General features: G+C 42.7%; 1 protein-coding gene across 6 annotated transcripts; it reads left to right on the forward strand.

The window, feature by feature from the left end:
- The first annotated feature begins 33 nt into the window (after nt 1-33).
- On the forward strand, nt 34-27,199 carry nacc1b (nucleus accumbens associated 1, BEN and BTB (POZ) domain containing b). 6 transcript variants are annotated; one of them, XM_048521995.2, is made up of 8 exons: nt 54-145; nt 5,347-5,421; nt 5,762-5,984; nt 8,718-9,581; nt 15,063-15,239; nt 15,926-16,031; nt 16,670-16,767; nt 19,933-27,199. In XM_048521995.2, exons 4-8 carry the CDS (start codon nt 8,747-8,749, stop codon nt 20,196-20,198), a joined length of 1,482 nt encoding a protein of 493 aa, XP_048377952.1. In that variant the 5' UTR covers nt 54-145; nt 5,347-5,421; nt 5,762-5,984; nt 8,718-8,746; the 3' UTR covers nt 20,199-27,199. The 6 variants fall into 6 exon arrangements, with proteins under 6 accessions (XP_048377957.1, XP_048377952.1, XP_048377953.1 ...); XM_048521996.2 differs by having other exon boundaries at nt 8,721-9,581; XM_048521998.2 differs by having other exon boundaries at nt 5,762-5,818.
- Nucleotides 27,200-27,940: the final 741 nt, after the last annotated feature.

The following is a 27,940-nucleotide window of genomic DNA, read 5'->3' on the forward strand; positions in this document are numbered from 1 at the left end:
TGGCGGTGGATCGGTGCGCGGCTAAGGGGGCCTGGAGGACTTCTGGAGGAGGGGGTGAACTCCGATCGGTGCGCTCAGTGCTCGGTTGCTAGGCGCTGGCTGTCCTGACAATGAATGGCTGCTGCAAGCATTGAGAGACACTGGGGTGAGTTTGTGAGCTTCCAGCACAGGCTTTGGCCTCCAGGCTGCACCAGTCATTCCTTAAAGCCTCCCCGCTTGTTATCAGCTTTGACAGACCCTGGAGGGGGTTGTGTAATCTTTTATTTTGTGCTCTCTCTTCCCCATTCCCCCTGATTTAATGCCCCTTTTGTGTGTATGTGTATGAGAGAGAGAGATTTGGGGAGAGGATTGTAGACCGTGGGGGGATGGGATGGGATGGGATGGGATGGGATGGGGGCGGTGGGAAAAACTGCAAAACTTTGTTTTAAAAATAAAAACCTGCTGCAAACTGCCCGAGCTGCACTTCCCAAATACTTCCAGAACTTAGATAGCAACCCCTCAACAACACTACCCCCTCCTCCTCACCCCTCCCCTCTCACCCACCTCACCCCTCCCCTCTTGTGCCTCCTCTCCATCAGTGATTTTCAATCAGTGAAAAAGTGACGGTGAGCAAACTTGTTTTTGTTTTTTTTTCACCTGTTGGGATATGAACCCCCTTTCTTTGAGAATTGAGTGATTTGTGGAGTAACTGGAAAGAATCAAAACACTAATGGACACTGAGTGTTTTGAGGGGGTTGTCCATTATGTGTATTCTGCAAGCTTAGTCAAAATAAGACAGGACCAAGTTGTTTATGATACGTCTGCTGAGCGAGTTCAATTGCATGCTGAGTTTTACATTACAGTTCTGCAATCTTGAAAACATCTTGATAAAGTTTTTTTTATAGTTTTACAATTATGAGTCAGTCAAAATCAGATTGTTTTAACTCCGAAGGGAAGGATTTTTGAAATTAAGTTTTGTTTAAAAATGGAAACCCATGTTTCAATTTCTGGGATTGTTGTAACTGTTCTGAGAGAAAGGAAAATAAGTTTGTGTGTTACAGTGCATCTCCAAAAAGTCCTTTTTAAACCTAGCCCAGTACAACAGGTTCAAAGTCTGTGTTGCAGTCTGTAATCGGCCTGGGAAGTCTCCATTCAGCTATTTATGGCCATGGGCACACTTTAGTAGCCTGCTGCTAAGTTGGAAGCATGGTTCGATGAAACCATTGGCTGGAGATGCTGAAGAGATCCATCATGCTGTTGGGACGTAAGACACCTACCTTTCCCCTGCAGCAGGCTGACCTGAGTGAGCATAGTACTGCCACTGGATACCAGATCTGCTTACCCAGCATGAAAACCAATGACTTTATATGCTTAAGTTCAGAAAAATAGAAAACTTCAGTCTACTGCTTGTGAGTGACATGATAGTTATTTTACCTTGGTACAGTTGCATTTAGTAATTATGTTGCGCTTTACAATGCTGCTTTCAATTTCCTTCTGAATTGGTCTCTATAACAGAGCAGGCAGACTATCTAATGCATCTGTGTTCAATTTTCTTGTCATTCTGAAATTGTTTTTGAACTGTAGAATGTCTATAATCTTTGGTTTGTCTTTATCCGTTTCTACTGACATTTCTCCAAATTCCTCACCCTTCCCCACTCGACACTTTTAAAGGCCACAACTCATGCAATAGGGTTCAACTGCACTGTCGTTGATCTTTCACTGGCTGTGAGGATGGTGAATGTCATCAGGCTATTCAGGGAATGAGGGAAACTGAGCCAAGTCTGATTTGTGTTGTACCAAAGCTCCAAATGTAGTGGGTAGTGAGCAGGAACTTCTGTCTAGACCAATGTCCACGCCACTGTGTTTAGACAAGCTCACAGTACTACTGCCAGCAAAACCTGAGATCTTCCTGCTCTGTGCAGCTCAGTTACAAGCTGAGCTGTTGCTTTGTCCAACTCGAGCATTGAGGCGCCACGTTGACATTTAGAAACTGGTCAAAATGACTTTTGACCTGGTTTGATCTGGACCAGTGACCTGGGGCTTGCACTTCACAATGAATCAGATTCATGAAAACCCTTCACTGGTTCTAGCTGCACTTGTGTTATGCCTACAAACTCTGCAGTTTGTGTGAATAAATTAATAGAGCACTATAACTCCATGTTACTGGGCACTAACACTTCGGATTAGATTCTGAAGCAAGTTTGTGATTATTGTTCTGTAACTGCAAATTTAGGGTACGACTTTGATCAGGAATTTAGTTTCATGTTTCTGATCTGATAGGTTGAACTTTTCTCACCTGTAGCCTCCCCTCTCTCTCTCGCTAAATTGTGACTTTCCAATCTTTGTTCATAGTGCACAGATTTTATTCTTTTGAACACAAGAATGACCTTGCCTTTACACCCCTGCAGCTTCCCCTCTGAAGAGTTATCCAGACTCCGAACGTTAACGTGCTGTCTCTCCGTGGATGCTGCCTGACCCACTGCAATTTCCAGCACTTGTTGTTTCCAGTACAGATTCCAGCATCTGCACCAATTTCCTCCTATTCCGTGTACAACCTCCTATTTTAAATGCTTCTTTCTCAAGACTCTGAAATAAAGACATCCTCCAGCTGCAATTCTTCACTTCCTCCTTTAAACACCAAGCTGATTTAACTCTTATTACCACCTAATTGGTCTTTTCTTCTGCTCCTTTGAACCCAGTGAAACATTTGCATTTTTTTGTTAACCACAAGACATGCCGAAGTATTTTTATGAAGCGTAGCCACTTGTTGTAATGTGGGAAACACGGCAGCCTTATTAGCTCATTGCAAGATCCCACAAACAATGGTGTGTTGCCTATTGAGCAATTAACATTGGTTGGGGTATTGAGGATAACTCATTCGCCATTCTTTGAATTTTGCCATTTGATCTTTTGCATCCTGAGAAGAAAGTTGGGGCCTCAGTACAACTTCTCATCTGAAATTCTACCTCTGACTGTGTAGTGCCCCCACAGTACTTCACAAGTGTGAATCTGGAGTAGGGCTCTGCAGTCGTCTTAATGGAAACAGGTTTTGAACCCAGAAATGTGCCTTCTGTGAGGAGAGCCACGGTGGGGTAGAGAGCTTAGATTATGCTGCTGATGTTATAGTGCCACTCCTTGCTTGCTCCATCCCTTGTCCATTGTTTGGGGGTGGAGTTGCTGAGTGAGACCACATACTCCCCCACTGACAGAAGATTGGGTAAATCAAACAGAAAGAGAGAGACCAGGATTTAATTTTTGCAGGTTCCCAAGAGGCAAAAGGTGGGGTTTGTTAATGCCCTTCCCATTCTCGGGTGATGAAGAAAGAGTCAAATTGTTGATCACCTGATGGAGAGGCGAGATGAGAGACCTGATCACAAAGAGACTTCAGCAGACTTCATTAATTAGACCTTCAGTCACGTGTCCTAACCTGTCCCTTTGGCATCACGTCCATTCTCTGTACCACTTCCACAGAGCCTCTTGGGTTGAAGTTACTGCATCTACATGTTGTTCTTCCAATCCTTGCCCATGATGGACAGTGTTAAAGCGATGTCCCTGGATCGACTGAGATGGCGAAGATTATATTCTGTCTGAGATTTTGGTGTCCTAAGTTGCATCTGAAGAACTTTTATAATATTTCCACTCTATCTGTGAGAAAACACTGCAATAAAATTATGAAGTTTTTACATCCAGCTGAATGAGACAGTAGTTTATGCTGATCATCGCTTTACTAGACTGTTACCTACAAAGACAGGTTGTTTGATGAGGAAAGTTTGGACAGGCTGGGCTTGTACCCATTGGAGTTGCCTTGAAGTGCCTTAGTTGAAACATCTGAGATCCTAAGAGGTCTTGAATGGGTGGATCCACCCATGTTGACGCATCAGTCAAGAAAGCACAACAATGTCTCGACTTCGTCAGGAAGCTAAGGAAATTCGGCTATGTCCATAAGGGCTCCTACTAATTTTATAGATGCACCAAAGAAAGTATCCTGTCTGGATGCAGCACAATATGGTGTGGCAACTGGTTTTCTCAACACCACAAGAAACTATAGACACAGCCCAGTTCATCACACAAACCAGCCTCCCATCATTGACTCCATCTATACTTCCCACTGTCTCGGGAAAGTACCCAACTTAATCAAAGACCCCTCCCACCCTGGTTATACTCTCTTCCACCCTCTTCCATTAGGGAGAAGATATAAACGTTTGAATACACGGACGAACAGATTCAAGAACAGCTTCTTCCCCGCTGTTATCAGACTTTTGAATGGACCTCTCCAATGTTAATTCTGATCTCCCCTCTCCCCTCTCCCTCCGGCAGTAACACTGTTATCTGCACTCTTATTCTGTTACCCTGATGCACTCGATCTGTTGTATAGCATGCAAAACAACACTTTTCACTGTATGTGTGACAGCAATAAAATCAATCAATCTTATGAGTGAATCCAGAACTAAGAGTCACTACTTAAGAAAAGGTCATTGCCTGTTTAAAACAGATGAGTGAGAGTCTCTTGAACTTTCTTCCTGAAAAGTTGATGAAAGCTGAGTCCTTGAATATTTTTGAAGGCAGAGGTGAAGAGATTCTTGTTAAACAAAAGGGGTGAAAGGTTATTGGGAGTAAGTGGCCTTGTGGATTTGAGGTTACAGTCGTGATCTTGGGGAATGGTGAAGCAGCCTGAGTGGCTGAATGAACTACTTCTCTCCTGATTATTATATTCGTATATAACACCAACAATGAAGTCTGTTGTCAGTGGTGAGAAAAAATTGAAATAATCCTTCATTATGCTTATCAGCACTGCGTTAAAGGTTATGGGCTTCATTCTGATTTCTGTAGCACTTGGTATATTAATATGCAGGTGGCAGGCACTGCATTGGATGTGAACAATTAAATAGCTTTGTGATTAACAGTGTTTCTTTTTAACTGCCATGTTTTAATTCCCTCATGAGTTTTGAATCAAAATAAACTCCAACCTTACGGGGTCCTGTGGCACAGTAATAGTGTCTCTATCTCTGGGTCAAAGTTTCAAGTCCCAGCTGTGCCAGCAGTGTGTTCTCCCATTTCCAAACGGGTTGATTCAAACAAAATGAAAATCTCCAAACATCGCGTGAATCTTTTAATATCAGATTTCAAATCCTATTTCAAAATCTTTCATGGAAACACACCTGAGAGTGAGGACTTTGAATCTACTGTGAGCTACCTCACTGCTTTGGAGGAACAGGCAGTCAGTTTGATTTTGTAGCCACAAGGTTACATTTGGATCAAAGCAAAGGAAGGACCATCAAATGTTGAGATCATTTTAAAAAAAAGTCAATAACTTGATATACCTGAAAAAGACACATTTAGTTGACCTTGTCTTCTTGCACTCATCAGGACAATTTGCAAGAAAACCAATTCAAGGGAGAAACCGCCATTTACACTACATAAAGGGCGAGTGCTATTTGGTTGGTAAGTGAACTCTTATTAGTTGAAGCCTTGCACCCATTAATGATGATCGACAGTTAACAGCCAGACTTTGTTGATATATTAACACAGGCAGGTTGACTGTAACTGCGCGAGGCATTGCCCTGAGAAGTGAACCTAGTGAATGGCTATCGCCTTTTTGTTGAGTCGACTAGAACGCCATGTGTGTACATGTTCTTCCTGCCTGCAGAATACAGAGTCCTGCGTGTTTATATATCCATTGAAAATAGAGGGCAGCTATTCAATTTCCCCTTGAGCTTGTATTCTTGTGAACTGCCCTGATGAGTGCGTGACAAAAAGCTTTGACAAAATTTGTCTTTTTCAGCAATATACAAGTTCTATGCTACGAAACGACCAGTTCAAAACTTACTTTCTCTGCAAGGTGAGACTGCTTTTTCCCAAACATTTACCTGACCTGAGGGCAAAGACTAGATTCATGCTAACCTCAATATCCAAATATTAAAAGAAATTAAATCTGTTACTGGACCAGCAATCTTAAAACCTGGACTAATATTCTGAGACCGTGAGCTGCAATCCCATCACGGCAGGTGAGAATTTGAGTTCATTTTCTTAAGTGAAAGTAACCTGTTATATAAAGGTGGCATGCAGGCGTGGGATTGTTGTAATAACCCAGTTGGTTCACTAATGTCTTCTTACCCACCCTGGTGTATATGTGACTCCAGTCCCATGTCAACATCCTTTGCTAACCAGGTAAGCTGGAAATTCAGAGATTGGAGTTGATTGATAAATGTCAATCTTACCAACAATGCCCTACAAATCATTTAAACATTCCAAAGACAGGATATCTTTTCTTTTAAACAAGTTGACAGGATAATTGAACAGGAGGCTTCATCGTTGTTACAAGCTGTGCTTCAGTTCTGGAACAAGATGGAAATGAAACTGCAACCGCACATGGTGTGCCATTACTCTGTAATGCTGCCAGCAGTGCCACCCAATTTCAGTGTTCTCACAGGCAGAGGCTGGTACTGAAGTCTGCAAGACTTCGCAGTGAATGTCTAACCTTCATGAAGTGACCACCACTGATACCACCACCTCAAAAAAATGTCTGTCTGGAAGTGCAAAATCGGTCACTTTGAGACAAGCTGAATGATCAGGCTGGAGTGATCTGTGAATAAGGCTTGAAGTCTGAAAATAGTTATTGGAAAGAAATGTAAGGAGAAAATTACTGCAGGTGCTGGAATCTGTACTGAAAACAACAATACTGGAAATACAGCCTTGACTCAATGTTAGCTTGCTCTCTCTCCATGGATGCTGCCTGACCTGCTGTGATTTCCAGCATTTTTTTGTTTCCAGTATTAGAAAGAGATGTTTGTTTCCTGCATCAGGTTAGATGTGAGCTCTGAGGAAGAAACCTCCCAGAGATGGGGAAATTGGTTCCTGCCGCTGAGCAATGCGTAGCAATCCTGTTGCAGAAAATGAGTACGAGGTCAGACCTGCTCCTGAAACCAACAGAGTCCCTCCATAAAGAACATGCAGATTTGCATTCACGTGGTGCCTTGTTCTCAGGCCATCAGAATTTACAACCAATGTGGTTACCTGTTTTTTGCAATACAGTGTTGCGACATAGGAAAGCAAAGCCGGCAACTTCCTCTCGAGATTCCGCAAATAGCAGTGAGTTAAATCTCCAGTTTCAGTGGTTTGTGATGTTGACTTGTGAAGGAATATTGGCGAGGGCACTGGGAGAACTTGAGTTTAAAAGATATGGGGGACTGTACATCCGGAGGAAAGAACAGGGTTTTTGTTCATCTTTTTTTCCAGGATGTGGCTGGTGATTGTAAAGCCTTTATTTAAAACAGAGCCACGTGTTCCGGCACAGTGAGACCACCCAAACAGTAATATGATATTAACCAGTTCATATGTTTTTCAGTGATAGTGATTGTGGGTAGACAGGGCTCTCACCTGTCACCTCTGACAGTGTGGCACCCCATACAGAAAGATTGGCTATTGATAAGTTGAGTGATCGGCAAGAATCTGTCAGATCGTGTATAACGTGGGAAAATGTGAGGTTGTTCACTTTGGCAAGAAGAATAAAAATGCAGAGTGAGAGTTAATTGGAGAATGAAACTCAGGCGCAGAGGGATTTGTTCTTGTGCACAAGTCACACAACGTTAGTATGCAGTTACAACATGTGATTTAGAGGCGAATGAAATGCTATCATTTATTCTGAAAGGAATTAAATATGAAAGTAAGGATGTTATTCTTCAGTTATACAGGGCATTGGTCAGACCAGATCCCTCACTTCGGGCAGTTTTAGTCTCTTTATTTAAGAGAGAATATAAATAACTTGGAGGTGGTGCAAAGGAGCTTTACTAGATTGATACTCCAGATGATCGGTTGGACAGACTGGGTTTGCTTCCACTGGAGTTTCAAAGAGTAAGGCATGACTTGGTTGAAATGTGTAAGATCATGACAAGGTGGACTTGGAAAGGATGTTTCTTGTTGCGAGTCAGTCCTGAATTAGGGTGCACTGTATAAAACTAGGAGTCACCCTTTGAGATATTCAGAGAATTTCTTTTCTCTCAAGTATTGTCTGACTTTGGAACTCTCTGCCTCATAAGGTGGTGGAGATGGGGTCATTGAATATTTTTAAGACAGAGATGGATAAATTCTTGTTGAGCATGAGAAACCAGGGCTAAATGGGGTTGATGAGAATACAAACAGACTGGTCATGATCTTATTGACTGGCAGAACAGGTTCGAGGGGCCAAATTATCTATCTGTGCTCCTATTTCGTACATTTTGTTTTCTTTATTCATTCCCGGGATGAGGGCTTCGCTGGCTAGGCAGCATTTATTGCCTATCTCTAGTTTAAAGTCAACCACATTGCTGTGATCTGGAGTTACATGTAGGCCAAACCAGGTAAGGATGGCAGATTTCCATCCCTAAAGGGCAACAGTGAACCAGATGGGCTTTTCCAACAAATTACAATGGATTCATATTCATCATTAGATTCTTAATTCCAGATATTAATTGAATTTAAATTCCACCATCTGCCATGGCGGGATTTGAACTCGAGTTCCCAGAACATTACCTGGGTCTCTGGATTAACAGTCCAGTGATAATAGCACTAGGCCATTGCCTCCCCAATACGTACTGCAAAAAGTGGGTCAGCCTAGCTTCAGTGCTCAAGCCTCCTCTTTTCAAGGTAAACCCCACAACCATTTAGCCCTGAGGTGAGAGTGCATCTATTGAGTTTTGCAGGTGAAATGCTACATGTTAAATGTATTAATGCTAATGCTGCCGTCTCCTCGTCTATCCTAGCAGATACTGCAGTGTGCTGAGTGGACACCATGGCTCAGACCCTGCAAATGGAGATTCCGAACTTTGGGAATAATATCCTGGAATCTCTGAATGACCAGCGACTCCAGGGCTTGTACTGTGATGTTTCCATCGTCGTCAAAGGACAGGCTTTCAAGGCACATCGTGCAGTCCTGGCAGCAAGCAGTAGCTACTTCCGTGACCTGTTCAGCTCCAACAACTGCACGAGCTTCGAGCTTCCCACAGCTGTCCAACCACAGTCTTTCCAGCAGATCCTGGCATTCTGTTACACCGGCAGACTCAGCATGAACATGGGTGACCAGTTCCTCCTGATGTATACAGCCGGCTTCCTCCAGATCCAGCAGATAATGGACCAGGAGACCGAGTTCTGCCTGAAGGTCAGCTCACCGCGGTGTGACTCGCAGGGCCTCCACACAGAGGAGACACCCTCGGAGCCCCCAAGTCCTGCCCAGGCCTCGCGCTCACTGGCAGCCACCCCTCTCTCGCTGGTGTCGCGTGTCAAAACGGAGCAAGCTGACTTGGACACTGTGCAGTTCACCCCCATCGGCAAGCGTCTGTGGGAGAGTGGCCAGCGGGAAGGGAATGGGGGGGCAGCCTCCAAACTGGCTCGGGTTTCCCACGGTGCCCCTGCGAGCCGGCACCAGGTATGTGCAGCGGGAGCACAGGGCAGCTCAGACCGCACCAGTCCTGGCATGTCCAGTGCGTATACCAGTGACAGTCCCAACTCCTACCAGAATGAAGAGGATGAGGAAGAAGAAGCTTGTGGTGAGGATATGACAGAGGAGCACTACAGGCAGATCTGTAACATGTACACTATGTACAGCATGATGAATTTTGGGCCACCAGGTAAGCCAGCTCCATATCAGTACAACATCCAAATGGGTAATTTACAGTGGCAGCATTTATCAGGAGCATTGTTTTCCATGTCATTTCCCAGAATTTGAATCTCTTGCATTGTCTGCCACCGGACAGGCCAAACGCAAAGACTCAGGATTTCCTATGTCGTCAGAAAGGTGTTTGTTCCTATTGCCCAGTGCTGAACTAGGTCACGGTATGCTCTGAGGAAGGGTCACCGGACCCGAAACGTTAACTCTGTTTTCTTCTTCACGGATGCTGCCAGACCTGCTGAGCTTTTCCAGCAACTTTGTTTTTGCGCGGTATGTTACTGCCTAACGTGAGCAGTTTGACATGGTGGGGGAGCATTTGGGTGAACATGTGCAGGGTGTCGATCTAACTAGAGCCATCAGTGAGACAGAAAACTAAGACAACTTCCTCTATGAATAACATTTATTGATTATTCAGTCTTACAGCTCCTTCCACCCTACTGTATTTTTACGGGAGCTCCCTGTATTCATAGATTTCGTTTGAATCGACATGTTTAGAGATGGAAGACACGGCTCTGGAGCAGGTGGGGCTTGAACTCAAGCCTCCCAATTCAGGGTAGGGACATTACCACTGTGCCACCAGAGGTCCCTACCATCCATATATTGTACTCAAAACAATTAATGGCTAGCACCTGTTTCTCCTAGCCGTAAACAAAGGCATCAACAAACTCAACAATTTTATTAACCAGACATTAACAATTTCCTTCACAGATGCTTCCAGACCTGCTGAGCATTTCCAGCAACTTTGTTTTTGTTCCTGATTTACAGCATCCGCAGTTCCTTTGGGTTTTTATCAAAAATGAGAGTTTTGGTACACATGCAACGGGGAGGATTCTTATGGTGGCGTCCTTACCTCTGGATCAGGAGGCCTGGAATCCAGTCCCATCTGCTCCAGCAATATTTGTAACACATCTGGACAGGTTGATTAGAAAATATGAGATGGGGCCTGTTTGGAGACATTGCAGATAGATGCCTCGAGTAATATATTCACATCGGTTAATTCAGAACTGTTACCTGTTCCATGACTCGGTACACTGCGGTATGAAGACATTCTCTATGTCAGAGATGTCAGTAGAGGAAAAAAAAATCAGCTTCTTAGGTGCCTGCACTCCTTCAAAAATACCTTTTTAAAAAGAAGTTGCATTTATGTAGTGTCTCTCACATTCTCAATTCCTGCAATTTGTGCTCAGATTTCTAGGATGGGGAGGATTTTAAATTAGTGCATTATTATTGAAGTAGAGAGAGATTGCAGAACTCTGAGGTACTGAGGAATCTGGCTGTTCCGGCACATGAATTACAACAGATAGATGCAGCAAGTTGGGAAGAAGGAACATGAAACATTGTAGGAGAATGGAATATAAAAGCAGAGATGTTTGACAGCTCAAAAGGGTATTGGTGAGACCACATCTGGGGTACTGTGTACAGTTTTGGACATCTTATTTAATAAAGGACATAAACGTGTTCGAAGCAGCTCAGAGAAAGCTCACATGACTGATTCCTGGGATTAACTATTACCTTGTGAGAAATGGTTGGACATGCTGGGCCTGTTTCTGTTGGAGTTTAGAGAAATGAAATCCTAATGAGGCAAACAACATCCTGTAGAGACTGGCAGGCTGGATGATGAAAGGTTGTTTCAGGACAGACTTGAACTGGGGTGGTGGGGGGGGCATCAATTTTTTTTTAAAGAAAGTGCATCTTTCATTTGGATCTATGGAACTTTTCTCCCCAGAAAGCAGTGGAGACAGTCACTGAATATTGTGCCTTAAATATATACTTGACTAACAAAGAACTCCGAGCTTATTAGGGTGGGTGAGTTGTGAAGTTGAGGTGGCAGTGAAACCTGTGGTATAGCACTGATATTTTACTGACCATAGACAACCCATTTTTGCCTTTTGCTGGACAGTCTTCCATCGAAGTCAATATGTTACCCTGACATTACGAGCTTTTATTTTCCTTAACAATAATTGTGGCACCTTGTCCATGTGTACTGGAAGTCTTAAGTGCAGTACGTCTAGCAGTTCCCCTTTATCCACAGTTATTATTTCTTCAAAAAACTGCAATAACTTGATTAAACATGATCTCCCCTTCCGAAAACCATGTTGACCCTAACTGATTATCTTGCCTTTTTTCGAAATGACCTGCTATAATGTCTTTCGGTAATAGCTTCCAATATTTTCCCTATGACAGATGTTAATCTAACTGGCCTGTCATTTCTAGCTTTCCATCTCCCACTCTTTACAAATAAAGGAGTTTACATTCACTGTTTTCCAATATAATGGAAACTTTCCTGAATCTAGGGAATCTTGGAGAGTCAAAACCAACACATCAGCTAACTCACTAGCCAGTTCTTTTCAGACACTATAACAGTCCATTGGGATCAAGGAACTGGTCAGTCTCTGGCTCAGTACCACTTCCCTGGTTATTGTAATTTTCTTCAATATTTCCCTCCCTTCCATTTCCTGATTTATCTATTTCTGGGATGCTACTTGTATCCATTATAGTGCAGACTGATGCAAAATACCTGTTCGATTCATCTACCATCTCCATCTGCCATTTTCCATTATTAATTCCTGCAACTCACTTTCTCTCAGACCGACAGTCACTTTTGTTTCTCTTTTAAAGATCTATAGAAACTTTTACTTCTATCTACTTTTCTCTTGTACTTTCATTTCTTCCCTATTAATCTTTTAACCATTTTTGGGGTTTTTAACGTTCTCTTCAGTCTTCTGACCTGCCACCTATTTTTGCACGGTTATGTGCTTTTACCTTAAGTTTGATATTAACTTTATCTTTTTTTGGTTTACCATTATGGTCGGTCTTCCCCTCTTTCTCATTGTAATGTATCTATTCTGTATATTTTGAAATACCCCTTAAATGTCTACATCTCCACTAACCTGTTGCCAGTTCACTTGGGTAGCTCTGCTTTCATGATCTGCTAATTGCTTTATTTAAGTTTAAAATATTAGTCTTGGACCCAAACTCCTCTCCCATAAACTGAATGTGAAACTCCATCATATTATGATCACTGCTACCTAGGGGCATATTCACAATGAGATCATTAATTCATTCTCTTTTGTTACTCAATAACCAGGTCTAGAATAGCCTGTTCTCTGGTTGGCTCCAGAATGTTCTATTTGAAGAAATTATTGTAAAAACATTCTCTGAACTCATCTTGTTATCTTCGCTCGCCTGATTTTGCCGGTCTGTTTATAGAATCCCCCTTGATTATTGTTGTACATTTCTGATGAGCTTCCATCGTTCCTTCCTTTAGCTGAGTCGCGCCATGGGGGTGCTTTGAGGGGCACTGTAAGATTTGCATGAGTCATTTCTTTCCTTTATCGCTTCTCATCTGTTCCCAAGCCCCTCCTTACGTTCTGGTTGCCTGAACTTGGGTCATTGTTCTCGATTGTGGTAATAACGTCATTAACTAACAGAGCCTCACCTGTACTTTTTCCTAGTTTCCTGTTCTTCCTCATTGTCAGTTTATCATTCAATTTCAGGGTCCCAATCCATGTCATCCTGCAGCCATGTCTCTCTGACTGCTATCAGGTTGTATTTACTAAATTTTGTTTTGTGCCATCAGTTCACATGTTTCACTTTAAATGTGTTGTGCATTCAGGCACAGGATCTTTAGTTTTATTGTTTTATTATTTTTGTAGCCTATAGCCTTATCTGTAGATTTACCCTTAAATTTGTACTATCTGTCAGTATCTTAATTTTTCATATTAATGCTTTCTCCATTAGCCGTATATATACTCTTTGATTTATCTATTTTTCCAAATTTGATCCCTCAAACTCACTATTTAGTTAAAAGCTTCCCTAGTTAGGCAGCTCACCAGAACGCTGTCCCAGCATGTTTCAGGTATAGACTGTCCCACTGTACAGCTCCCTCTCTCCCCAGTGCTTAATGCCAGAACCCCCAAAACTACACCTCCCTTTGTGCCACACATTCATCTATCTTATCTCATTTATCAAATGCCAATTTGTGCATGGCTCAAATAATAATGCAGAGATTCATATCTTTGAGGTTTTGCTTCTTAATTTGGTACTTGGCTCCTCATACTAACTATGCAGAACCTGTTTCTCTGTCCAGATTATGTTATTGGTATCTACATAGTCAACACTGACTGAATCCTACCCTTCCCACTGAAAGATCTACACAGGTTTGGTGAAGAAGTCCCAAACCCTGGCACCAAGCAGGCAATACGACCATCTGGAGTTTCATGCCTTGCTGCAGAGAGTAATGTCAATCCATGCAATGCACCATGCCCTACAGCCATTGCATTCATTTTTTTCTCCCTTCACACAAACGATATCCTCTACCACAGTAACAAGGTGTGGAGCTGGATGAACACAGCAGGCCAAGCAGCATCTCGGGAGCACAAAAGCTGATGTTTCAGGCCTAGACCCTTCTGCAGTTCCCATTATCTCTAATCCTCTACCACAGTGCCATGTCTATTTAGTTCAAATGGCCTGCAGCCCCAACTCTCATCCAAACTTGCTGAAAGAGTCTCGAACTGTTGGACAATTCCAAAGGCTCAGCCTCCTGCCTCATGGTCCCTATTGCTGCCTGAGTCTCTTTCACTCCCTTTCATTACCACTAATCAAATCAGAAGACCGAATCCTAAGAAATGTGGCTGCTCTTGGTGCAACATACCCACTCCCTGATATGCCATAGCATCTAAATGCGGGTCTCCAGCTCAATGCTGAGTTAGACTGCAAACACTTATGTTTTACATTGGATCACGCTGGCATTAAGGAATTCTCAAATGTTACAAGCATGACATGTTACCTGTCCTGATACCTTTAATGTGTTTTAATTAGATCCTTAATTGTTTCATTCAATGATTTAATTTCCTTTTTAAAACCATTAATAACCTTACCATCAGTTCCTAAACTATTTATAAACAATAAATATAAAATAGACCTTAACCATTTACCAGCTACTCACCAAACAGCTAACTTCTCCCCCTGTAGCAGAGTAAGATGCAATTCCCACCAGGTGAGAAAGTTAGAAAGAACAAAGGCTCAGCACCTTCCCCTTCTCACTTATTCACCCAACTCTCAGCGATTTGTTTAAAGTTTCACTGAGATGCTTTATGTGATCTGAGTAACCTTGGTTCCAAAGGTAGAAAACATAATTTAAGCTAATTGCCTAACTTCAGCTGCTGTCTGCATTTTCCTGCTTAAGCCTAGATTAAATTAAGCAGTAAATTTCAGTGAAATACAAACAAACCTGGATGTTTAGAAAGATTCTCCTTACTCTTTCAGTTCCCAGCACACTGTTCAGTGTCACTCTCGATGTGACATTGACAGTGTGAGTTGAAGATGGGGGTGAAGGAAAGACGCTGAGTTGGACTAGTTGTGGAAATCTGCCTGGTTCCATGCAATATGTCCTTTATAATGTCATCACCAGACTCATTTGTTTGTTTCTTTTTGCCAGCAACTGAGCGGGTTGATGCCCTGCCTGATCACTTGACCACAGATGCCCGTTCCAGGGTGCGGATGAGGAGAGACCTGGCGGCCTTGCCAGCTGAGCTGATCACCCAGATTGGTAACCGATGTCACCCCAAGCTTTACGCAGAGGGGGATCCCACTGAAAAGCTGGAACTTGTTACAGGTACTGCCCACATTTCAGAGTTTCTATTTTGTTTTCATTCATTGATAGAATATTGCCGCTTGCTGGTTAAATCAATGTGTATTGCATATCCGTAATTGCTTTGAGAATGTGGTGGTGAGCTGCCGCCTTGATCACAGCAGTTCTTCAGTCTGACAATGCCTTGGGGAAGGGCATTCTAAGATTTGACCCAGTGATGATGAAGGAACAGCGATATAATTCTGGCACAGGATGGTGTATGACTTGGAGGGGAACTTGTAGGAGGGGCTGTTTCCGTACGTCTTCTGCCTTTGTCCGTCCAGGCTGTAGAGATTGCAGGTTTGGAGGTTAGTGCATGCATCTTGTAGATGGTACACATTGCAGCTACTGTGTGTGCACTCATCAGGGAAGCGCATGTTGAAGATGGTGGTTGTGGTGACAATCAAGTGGCTGCTTTGTCCTCATTGGCATCAAGCTTCTCGAGTGTTGTTGGGGCTGCACACATCCAGGCAAGTGGGGAGTATTCCATTACACCCCTGACTTATGTATTGTGGATGATGGACAGGCTTTGGGGAGGTAGGGGTCAGATGTCTATTTCATGTTTTGTCAGGCCACCCCCCTCCTTAGCTGCTCCACCACTGACCAGCACTCCTGTTTGCATCTGTTCATGAAGAATGGCCTCTTGAGTTTGATTTGTTATATTTTTACAGGAACTAGTGTCTTTATCACTCGAGCCCAATTAATGAACTGCCACGTCTGTGCAGGAACACGTCACAAAGTCCTCCTTCGAAGGCTGCTGGCATCCTTCTTTGACCGGTAAGAAGCAAAGTGAAATTTCCAGCAGAAAATTGTTGGAGAGGCTTAGTAAGTCCGGCAGGCTGCACTGATAGAGGGACAGAGTGAGCGAGTTTATGTTTCAGAGCTTTCAGCAAAACTGGGAAGATGTTAAAGCTTTTAAGCCAGCGAAAATGGGAGTCAGGGAAAAGCAACAGACCAGGGTCTGTGATCAGCTGGAGGACAAGAATGATCAAATGAGAAAAGAGGCTAAATAAATACAGAGGGAAGTGTTGCGATATTTGTTGAGAGAGAAAGAGGCCAAGGATGAGATGAGATGGTTCCCGATGACACTGAAAGTGCTGTTCTGCACAGTATTACTCTGCTTATTCTTCTCCATTAAGTTCTGTACTTTGCACTTAGTGGTCAGGGGCTAGGAGAAGATGCCCTAATGGTTGAACAGCCTGATGATACTGGTGAGAGAAGGCAAAGGAGGACAGAGTGGGAAATAAAGTTGTAACTTCAATTTCATTCTTTGAAAGCTTTGTAAAATCAGGCATCAGATAGAAGGAAGTCTATTCTAAAGAATCAGCTTTGAGTAGGAGATGTTTGCAGGATGATATTCTGTGGGATTATTTTGAATGGGATACATTTTGTGCTTATGCCCTCTCCTGCCTCAGGAACACACTGGCAAATAGCTGTGGCACTGGGATTCGCTCGTCCACAAATGACCCAAGCAGGAAACCTTTGGATAGTCGGGTCCTTAATGCCGTGAAAAGTGAGTATAGTGGACCTGCACTCTCAGGTCAGCCCTTGAGTCTTTTTATAAGTATTCTGTAGACACTGTAAAACTCTGCCCCTCTACCTGACCAATGTATGAACAAACATATGAACAGATTCAAGAACAGCTTCCACCGTTATCTGGCTTTTGAACGAATCTCTTAAATATTAATTCTGATTGCTCTCTCTGCAGCTGTAACTCTGTATTCTGCACCCTATTCTGCTACCCTGATGCATTTTATATGTGCCATCTGCCTGTATAGCACACGAAGCAACACTTTTCACTACAACTTGATACATGTGACAACAATCAATCAAATCAATATCTGAGGCTAAAGCAGTCCACTCACAACCTTTGTGTCTTATTTGACGTTCCTTCCTGATTTTTGACCACTCTTCACCAAAACCACTTAATTTCCACCTTCGTAATGTTGCCCAACTGTCTCTGCATCAGCTGGTCTACTGCTGACTCCTTCATCCATTCCTTTGTTACATCCATGCTGAACTATTCCTGCTCCGGCAATATCTCAACTTTAAGATTTTCAACACTGTTAACATTTCCCTCCTTGGTCTCACCCTTCTCTATCTCTACGTCCTCCTCCAGCTCAACAACCCTCCGGAAATTCTGCACTCTGGCCTCTTTCCGCCTTCACCTCAGCCCTCTGCCTCCACCTAGGGTATTTTTGCAATGATCATTCCCAGTACCTTGTTGTAATTCCCACCTCTGTCATTATGTAGTACTGACAGTGGGTTGTTTTGGGTAGCTTGCTGCTACTAATTCCCCCTTGATCTTTGCCTTGCTTTGAGCTATTCGTGATTAATGATGGAGGATGCACAACAGTAAAGGAACAACCGAAGATGTTCTGTGCCATATTTTGTAAGAAGTCCAGGAATCAATCTGCAGAACTCATAATGTTATCAACAGACTGTTTACAGCTACATCAGTGTAGCTCCGCACCCCGCCAATCCCTGCCCTCACTTTCTCCCTAGACCCAAGATACTTGCCTTCAATGCTGCCCCATCCTACCCCTGACCATCCCTCACCTTCTCCCAGTCTGGCTCCATAGTCCCAGCCTTCCCCACCTTGGGAGCTATGCTTCAGCTGTTGACTAAGGTTTTTGTCATCAGGACTAAAGTTTCCATCTTGGCTTGTCATAAGCTTCTGTCTGTTTATGTGAACTGTGTTGGAATGTTTTCTATTGTAATAAGTCTGATATTAATGGAATTTAGTGTAGTTAAAAATCACCAGATGTTCTGAAAGGACATTCATTCTTTGCCCTCAGTCCTGTGGTACCTGAGAATTCTGTAGACTGTTGTTGACGATGTTTCCCTCTGGAAGATTTCCTGTTTCTCCCAACAAGGGAAATGCCTGATCACAACTGTGCTGCCTCCCATGGCATCTTTGCTGAGGAGAGGAGCTCACGCTGTGCTGGGAGAACATCATAATCTCCATGGGGTAGTGCAATATCAAGCACCCCATCTGCCAGTAAATCAGAGGCTGTTCGTAAAGGGTCACTGGCCCATTACATATAGTGTTTATAAAATGCAGCTGTCTGCTGAAGTAGCCCAACATAGCCGAGCTGTGGAGGGGCTGCTAGAATTGAGCTTTGCAGTGATACTTACTGTTGTCAAATAGGCTGCCAACACTCACTGCTTTGTCTCACACAAAAGAAATGACCATTAGAGTGAAGTGCCAGGGTTTTACAGTTGACCACAGCAAGGTATCAGCATGTTGTGCTTGAGGAGAGGGGAGAGAAAGTGCATGTTTAATTTCTTTTAGAAAATTAAAACAACAAAATTTGATTTGGAATTGCCATTCAAATCCACAACAACGTGCCTTACCATGTTCAGAGCTGCCAGTCATTTGTACAGACGTGGCCAGGACTAATTAGTTTTGTGTGTGTTTTTATTCAGAAATTGCTTAATTGTGCCCCATTTGTCTTGTAGTTCCCACTCTCATCTGTTACTGCAGCAGGTTAAGTGGAGCTACCCAGCCGAATGTCACACCAGCTGTCCTCTTTTTTTTATTTTACTTGCTGATCTGGTATATTCTGGAAAATGAACTTGCTGTATCAACCATGAAATTAAATGATCAACAAGGCATTTATTCAAATTAATTCTTTCTCACAAATTTGGGACTGTTTCCTTCTATTATCAGCAGTGCTTTCTGGCTGCCCAGTGTACTGCAATATGAACACAAATTTCTAATTGAGTACGTTCCCTTTCACTTATGTAAATTGAAGTAGATTCTGGGTGAGTGTTACTTGACAAATCCACAGCTGTGTTTATATAGTGAGTTTCACATGAATTGTCCCTCGGGATCAGAGAAAACTGGACATTGAGCTGAAGAAGTTTATTAGGATGGGTTGCTAAAGATTTGATTAGGGAGAAAGACTTTAATGGAGACAGTGAAGGAGGAGGGGTAGAATTGAACAATCCATCAGAATAATAAGACAAAAATTTAGTCCAATCCTGTAATCAGCATGGCATGGTAAATATTTGCAGGTGATGTTTACTAAGTCCACTCAGGATCCTATGGGTAGTGACAACCAGTGAATATTAATTGCTATATTAATAGACCACCCTGGGGTGGAATTGAACTTAAAAAATCTACGGGACCAGTCCCTCATGGTTACTACAAATCCGTAACCTGGTAATTAGCTGGCATTTCAGTTTCTGATCTGTGTAGAGAGATCACTAATAAGGTAGCTAAAGATTAGACTGAATCTGTTTGGGATTACCTTTACAAACACACTTGCCTGGCCTCTCACTAGGAAGTAAAGTCACCATAGTCCTACCAGACCATAGGTCTGCTCTCTCATTATAGAGGGACAGCTGGGGGTGGTTTAACCTGAGGGTCACCACACCTCGGGTGAGGAGAAAGAGAGTCTTTCCCGGCAATCAGCTGCTGTGGGAATTGAACCCACACTGTTGGCATCAGTTTACATCACAAACCAACTGTCCAGCCAACCGAGCTCACACTGAATACTAGAGGAGAGCCCAGGAGTTTATTGCATACCCCAATTTGCCTCAGTCTTTTGAAGAAGAGAACACTGGGAATAGATGAAACGAAACTGTAGTATTGAATTGTTCACCTGAGTGAATGAGACAGCTGTAACTCTGGTATTATTCTCTCCAACTCAACCCAACCCAACCTCTGCAGTCTACTGCCAGAATTTCGCCCCCAACTTTAAAGAGAGTGAGATGAATGCCATTGCGGCAGACATGTGCACCAACGCTCGCCGGGTGGTCCGTAAGAGCTGGATTCCCAAACCGAAGCTGCTGATGGTAGATGGAGATGCTTACCACTCCTTTATCTCGGACACTACAGGCGTCAACCTCGATTCAGACGTACTGAGTGCAGAACAAGCCTTCGACACTGCTAGTCATGATGGAGAGGCAGGGTCTTCCCTGGAATCTGCTCCATAATGGAAGGAAGGGTCAAAATCCAGGGTTCAGTCTAGAATGACCCACAAGTTCCAGAACACACACAAACTTGACCATCTTGTGCACACAAATACTGTTTAGAGGTACAGATACAAAAAAACTATTTATTCTGCATTGGTGAGCACTACGATATGAAAGAATCTGTCTGTGCAGCAGTGGGCTTGTTGGGGGGTGCAGTTAGGGGTTGGGGATGATTGTAAAGAGTTAGGGATTGCATAGGCCATAGGCTGTGGGTAACTAGGGCAGATATTAAATTAATGTGCCAACTGTCCGAGGACTCGGCCTAGATTGAACCCTGAACACTTGCAGCCTAGATTAATCAGTTAGGTTTGACCAGCCTATCTGAAATGGAGACTGTTACATTTCTAACTCCCAAAATGATTTCCTTCATTCCTGACCATCCTTCCCTCTGTGTCTAAAATCTTGAAAATGATACCATTCTGTTTTCGCTGGGGAGTGTGTGGGAGGGACGTGAAACCTGGAGTTGACACAAGGTTTGTATCTCTCTCTGAGCATCTGGCTTTTTGTTTCACTATATCAACACTACAATATTATTTAATAATTGTCATATAAGCTACAGTTTGAAGGTTTTTATTACCTGCTCTTTTTAACCGCAATAATGTTAAACCTTTTGAGGACTGTTGGTAGTGCTGCTTACTAGAAACAGTCTGTGCTGATGTATAAGGGCAGATTTCACTCAGAGATTGTTCCCAGTTTACTGAAATTGCTGCAGCTGGGAGTTTGGGTTGCAATAATTATTTCATTGATTTTTCTCTGCTAAATTGTGTGGTTTGACTTTACTACTGTATCTCTGTAGCTTTTTAACCTTGGGTTCCAAGTGACTGAACTTAACCAGAAACCAAATTTTAAAACAAACCTAAAATAAAACAAAGAACTTAAAATGCTGGAGATCTGAAACGAATAAAAAAAAGAAGGAATTGCTGGAGAAACTCAGCAGGTCTGGCAGTATCTATGGAAAGAGAAAGCAGAATTTAATGTTTTGATTCCAGTGTTAAACTTTCTTCAAAACTCTTCTTCAAACAAAACCTACATACTTATCTCATCTTGTCATAACAAATCCACTGAATCCAGTCTAAATCCTCTCGCTGCTGTGTTTGTCCCTCATACAGCCCATTAGACATAAAATGAATGTAATGAAAAAACAATGAAATTTTCTGGAAGACAAAAAAAAACTGAAGACAAAATCCAGAGCCTTGAAAGCACACCTTTCAGTCATGGAAACCTGTCCAGTGAATCTCAGACCTCATGTACGTTACCTGCCTTACCTTCTCTGTGATACAATTCATAGATAGGAGCAGGAATAGGCCATTCAATACGATCATCACTGAGCTCACTACACTAACACCAGCCTCAACCACCGACTCATTATCCCTTGATCCCTTTAGCCACAATTTCTGATGCTCAGACTTGCTTTTTTTCAGAAGAGTGTAGTATCACCCAAATACACACACCCTCAGAGGCACTCTCACATACTGGCGCACTCTCTCTTACACACACCCCACACCCCATACCCCACAGAGCACAAGTACAGACATGCACACATATGCATGCTCACACTTAGTATATGTGCAGTAAACACAATGGAAATTTTACATTCATGACAACAAAGCTCTCCCTGAAAATGATGGATGGTTTTCCATCTCCTTGAAAGATGTGCTTGATTATTGCCACATCCCGCTGTTTTCCTGTAGGCCTGCAGCTCTCTCATTTTCAAATGTAACATTTCCAATTGAAAGTTGCTATTGAATTCGCTTCTGCAACTCTCTCAAGAGTATTCCAGATCATGGTAACTGTGTAAAACCTATTCTCCTTCTCGCAGCTTCTTTTGCTAATGAAATCTGTGTCTTGCAGTTACTGACCTACCTGCCAGTAGATACTGACTTTTCCTATTTACTCTTTCGGAACCACTCATTGCTCTGCCTCTTTCTTGAAACAGCCTTCTCTTCTGTAACTAATTGGAAGTTGATAATGTGTGGCTTTGTTGTATAATTTGTAGGGGATGGGTGAGTCTGGGGATTTAGTGATTTGGTTAGTTAGGTACTAGCCTTTATGGGGATCTATGTTGAGACCAGTGGGATGGTTTGAAATAAAGTCATTCTAGCCTCAATGACCCACAGCTAAAAAACTGTTCCTAGTTTAGCACTAGAGAGGGAAATTAATACACACCACACTGGTACAGTGAAGGTGATATGTTACTGTGTGGGAGGGGTCTACACTGCATCAGATAGTACTGTACCTGACCAGAGGATCTTGATGCTAAAGGCACATGATTCACCCTTCACCTAGATCAATACAAAATTAACAAAATGAATTAAGTGTTATTGACTCAAATGGGTTATCAAAACCACCAGTGTGAAGTACTGTACAGGACAGGCTCAAAGTTGTCTTAACAGTGTGAAATACCATACAGGACTAACTTCTTGAGATTGTCCAGAGCTTAACATAGTGCAGCTCATCAGTGTGTCTCAACTCTAAATAAGGCATCATATATATTTTAAAAAGTATTAAAGTAGCAATCACTTTATTTAATTCATTGGATGTGCTGAGGTGTCAGCTGTGGTCATATCCAGTTTTGCAAGAGGAAGGGATGGTGGAAAATGCACATTTAGGTAGGGAAAGTTCTCGAAAATATCATACCTTTTGTTTTTAAAGTAGTGTTAGGTAATTGGTTTGCTACTGAAACCAGATAGCCTTTTTAGCCCTTAAAGGCAGCTCTCTGCTTTTCTTTTGCCATTAATAGGTTTGCATAAACAGAAGGCAGTTGTCAGTGTAGTTACCCTGGCTACCTGTGCCCTCAGACTTCCTTCTCTTAATGAGATAATACCAATGCTAGTGGGCACAGTGTAGGGTCCATAGTGGAGACCAGCTTCAGTGTATATCATCTGGTTTCTACTTGATCTTTTCAATGTTGGGGTCTGTGTTTAATCAGAATATGAATTATATAGTTGCCAACTACAGGTCAGTGTCACCAATTCCTGTATTAGATGTTGCTCATCTGAACAGTGTGGATAAAAAGAAATTGGCGTTTAAAGTGATCACACATGATAAGGTGTAGTCAGAAGTACTAGGGATGGGGAGGAAAAATTGGTACAGTTGAAAATTACTCTCCAGTGAATACCTCCCAGCCCAATATTCAGTATTGAGGGTTTGATTGTAATGATTCAAGTTACCATTGGACGGTTTAGGCTGAAGTCAAGCGCTGTAACAACATTATTATGGAGATAAGACTGTCCACATCCTGCTAATATCATTTTATCATTAGTGCCAGCAATGCCTTGGGTATTCCATTGTCAAATATACTCTGTCTCAATAGCATGTTCCTTGATGGATTCCTGTTTTAATTCTGGTTTCTAAAAGAATGAATGGTCCCATTAAGAAAATTCTCCAGTCAGTAAATCCTGCCTCGTCTCTCCACCACTCCTGATTTTTTTTAAAGACCCTTCCTCAAACTGTTCTGGAGTGTTTTGAAAATCCAATTAAAAGCCAAGGAATTTGAGATTGTTGTCCTAGTCAGCAGTCGGATCATTTTAGTTTTATGATTTTAAAGGAAAATTTACAGTTGGGACACTTTAAAACTGAGAAAAGGACCAAAATAACACAGCCTTGTACCATTGATAAGACTTCACTCAATTCATTCAAGCTTGCAAAAGGCTGTCCTCTCCCAGCCTTCACCAGGTACCTTGTGGCTCCCTTGACAGGATCAGCTGTTCAGTACCTCAGCTCAGTAGTGATTCTTACACATGAATGTAAAGAGGAACATACAAATTAGGAGGAAGAGTAGGCCATTCAGCCCCTCGATCCATCGTTTGATAAGATCACGACCGATCTGACTGTGTCCTCAATTCTGTTTTCCTGCTGACCTGAATATGCTTAGATTCCCTTATTAATCAAGAATCTATCTACCTCTGCCTTAGACAATATCCACCGACCCTGCCTCCACTGATTTCTGGGATAGAGAGTTCCACAGACTCTCAAATTTCTGCGAGAAATTTAAGACATCTCAGTCTTAAATAGGAGATTCCTTATTTTTAAAACATGGCCTTTTTTTGTGGTCTGTCACACAATGAGAAACATCCTTTCAGAATGTACTCTGTAAAGTGGCCTCACAATTTTCTATGTTTCGGTAAGATCGTCTCTCATTTGTCCAAACTCGGGCCTATCCCATCCAACCTTTCATTATAAGATCGCCCAGTGTATCTTCATGTGTCAGCTTAGATAATGTGCAGTTCTGTCTGTTTAACTATGGGGTGCATCACTGCCAAATTAAATGCTGGCCTTAGCTGACCCTGCCATCGAGTAGTTCCCTGTTAGCGATGAGGGACAGGCACATGGCTTTCCCGTTAGACTGAAAGAACATAAGAAATACAAGTTGACTATTCGGCCCCCAAGCCTGTACTACCATTCATTAAGATCGTGGCTCATCTTAAATTGCGCTGCCACTTTCCTGTCTGATCTCCATATCCCCTAGAGCCCAAAAGACCTGTTGATATCATTCCTGCCTTCTGGGATAGAAAATTCCAAAGATTCACAATCTGAGTGAAGAAATTTCTCTTTATCCCAGTTTAATGATCAACATCTCATCCTGTGACATTGCCCTGATTTCTAGATCCTCCAGCCAGTGGAAAGCATCTCTCCTATCTCCCTGACAAACCCCTGCATTCCTCCTAATGCCAGTCGATATCCTAACCCTAACCCATTCTGCTCAACCTCTTTGCATAAGACAACCCTGTCATTCTAGGACTTCATCTAATGAAACTTGGATGTTCTAAGGCGCATTTATCTGTCCTTGGATTGGGTGAGCAAAACTACACCCAGTACTCCAACAATGACAGCAAGAAACAAAATCATAAGTTGCTGGCAAAGTTCAGCAGGTCTGCCAGCATCTGTGGAGAGAAATCAGAGTTAATGTTTCGGGTCGAGTGACCCTCCCTCAGAATTACAGCAAGACTCCTTCACCGTTTATTCCAGCCTCTGTCGCTGAAGGCCAACATCTCACCTCTTGCCTTGCAGTTGCTGGCTGTACCTGCATGCTAGCTTTCTATGTTACTCCTACAAGAACGCCCAGTCCAATCCTATTTCATGGAGTTGCTGTGGCCAGCTGTTGTATGGAACGTAAAGCCACATCTTCCCAAACAAAAGGGAATAAGAATGTGTCTGATTTATTTGGTCACTATTAACCATTGGCTGATTGTGGGAAACGGAAGTCCCTTTATATGTTTTAGATAAGACCCATTGGGTTTGCAAGTTTTTCAGAAAAGTGATAGAACTATGGAACTGAACAAAAGAAATTCTAGAATTGCGACAGAAATGGAACCTGGCATAATTTGGTCACCACTGGGGAGTTTTACAATTAACGTTTAATACCCCTTGTATTAAGAAAGTGGGGTGGGGCAGGCACAAGGATTCCATGTCTTTCAGCTGTTCACTGTAAGCCCATGTGCATATGTGTGTAGACACGTGCATGTGTTTATCCACATGTGTTGGGGAGGAAAGGATGGCAGCCATTCCCTGACGTCAGGTCACCTGCTGGTACTCATTGTCCACACTCAGTCCTGAGGAGAACCCACTTGGGTACCATGTCAATCACCTGGAAAACCAAGCAGGAACATGTTGGGGAGAGGAGTGGGCTGGTGGAAGGGAAGGAAGAGCAGGATTGATGTGGAGTGGAGGCTATCAGACCTTCCTTGTATGTATCAGACACTTGGTATTTCAGCTATAGATCTGAAAAGCACATTTAGAGGGAGCGTGCGATCTAAAAATTAAATCAGCCTGTAAGTGATTTCTAATGTCTATTAGAATAGCTACTGTGTTTAGATTCTGTCAGCAGGCTGTATAACCTTTATTGACTTTCTGAAGCTTCTATTTGGTAAATGTCCAAAACGTGGCTCGGTTGTTAGCACTGCTGCCTCACGGCGCCAGGGACTCTATTTGATTCCACCCTCGGGTGAATGTCTGTGTGGAGTTTGCACATTCTCCGCCTGTCTGCATGGGTTTCCTCCCACAGTCCGAAGATGTGTAGGATAGGTGGACTGGCCGTGCTAAATTGCCCATTGTGCCCCGGGATATGCAGGCTGGGTGGGCTAGCCATGGGAAATGCAGGGTTACAAGGATAGGGTAGGGTAGGGAGGTGCATCTGGGTGAGATGCTCTTCAGGGGGTCGGTGTGGACTTGTTGAACCTCTTTTGGTAACGTAGGAATTCTGTGATTGTTAGAGGAGGGTTCACGTTCAAGACAGGGGACTATATGAGGCCAGCTACAATCGCTGAGACTTGGACCCTGTTCCTTACCTTCTGCTGGTCTGTGTAAGACATGGATTCCCTGGTGTGGGGATTCAGACCCAGTCTGTGCAACCCCCTTCCCTTACCCACAGTACTGCCTCACTGAAACGACATGGAGAGGTATCTGTTCAAATCCCACTTGGACAAGTGGAACAGAAGTTTCTTCCATCCGCCTATTAGCATTTGCAGACCAAAAGTGCACTTAGTTTGATGACGAGAGCATACACTCTGGTTGAGGAAATATAATCGGGACTGAATATGAGGAGCTTCATGTAGTCTGTAGCCAGTGTATCGCAACCTGGGAGTGCTTGGTGCTAACATCATAAGAAGAAAGGGGATTAAAAATTGGCTAAACATCCCTCACCTGAATAAAATAGCATTTCTTGTAAAGAATAGCAGTTGATGGTTGGAGAGAGAACTGTCATACAATCAGAGTTAACTAGCTTGGTTACTGTGTTCAGTTGACTCCCGGTGATCTGGTTCTCTGGGATTTTACACAGGTAACAAAGTGAAAGATTAAAGTTAGACATATCACTGATGAAGGATGTCTTTACAGAAAAAGACCACATCAATTGATTTATGATGAATACTTGAAAAGATTAACTAAATATCAATGATGGACAAAAACAGAAATTGCTGGATGAGCTCAGCAGGTCTGGCAGCATCTGTGGAGAGAAATCAGAATTTGGGTCACGCTACCCAAAACATTAACTCTGATTTCTCGCCACAGATGCTGCCAGACCTACTGAGCTTATCCAGCAATTTCAGATTTACAGCATCTGCGGTTCTTTTTGGTTTTTATAATGACATTGTGTTTAAAATGATTTATACTGTTACAGCCCAAATTCCAGAGGCCTTTTATAGAAAATAATCTAAAAAGAAGTATTACTGTGCAAATGATTACTGACTGCTGCACTGACAGTAAAATGTGAGAACCCATAACTGGGGAGTACTGTGGGTTTGGGTAAGGAATTATGTAGAATGGGAGGTGAATTAATAAACCCACATTTCTAATGAACTGAATAGGAATTGGTTTGCTCCAATGGAGTTCTGTACAGTGGAAGCTGAAGACAAATTGACTTCACTGTATTACTGAGGGCAGGGCTAAATGTGTACCTATTTGGAAAACTGTCGCCTTACAATATGCCACAGCCCCATTGAACATGAGTTCTTTAGGAGCACAACTTAGCTTGTTCCATCACCACCACAGACGATTGTGTTTTAGAATATGTATCGACACTCAGGATGTTATGATCCAGTCACTGACAGAATGACTTGTTAGAGGCATTGGAGAGAACATAATACAGGAGAAATAGGCTCAAAAATTGCATATTTTAACTACTTCTCAAAGTAGAAAGGATAGCTTTAATACAACGTTTCCAAGTGTCTAATTTCAAAAGTTGCTCCATTTACAAATGATAGTTT

The sequence above is a fragment of the Stegostoma tigrinum genome, chromosome 35 (genome assembly GCF_030684315.1).
Source record: "Stegostoma tigrinum isolate sSteTig4 chromosome 35, sSteTig4.hap1, whole genome shotgun sequence".
Classification (NCBI taxonomy): domain Eukaryota; kingdom Metazoa; phylum Chordata; class Chondrichthyes; order Orectolobiformes; family Stegostomatidae; genus Stegostoma; species Stegostoma tigrinum.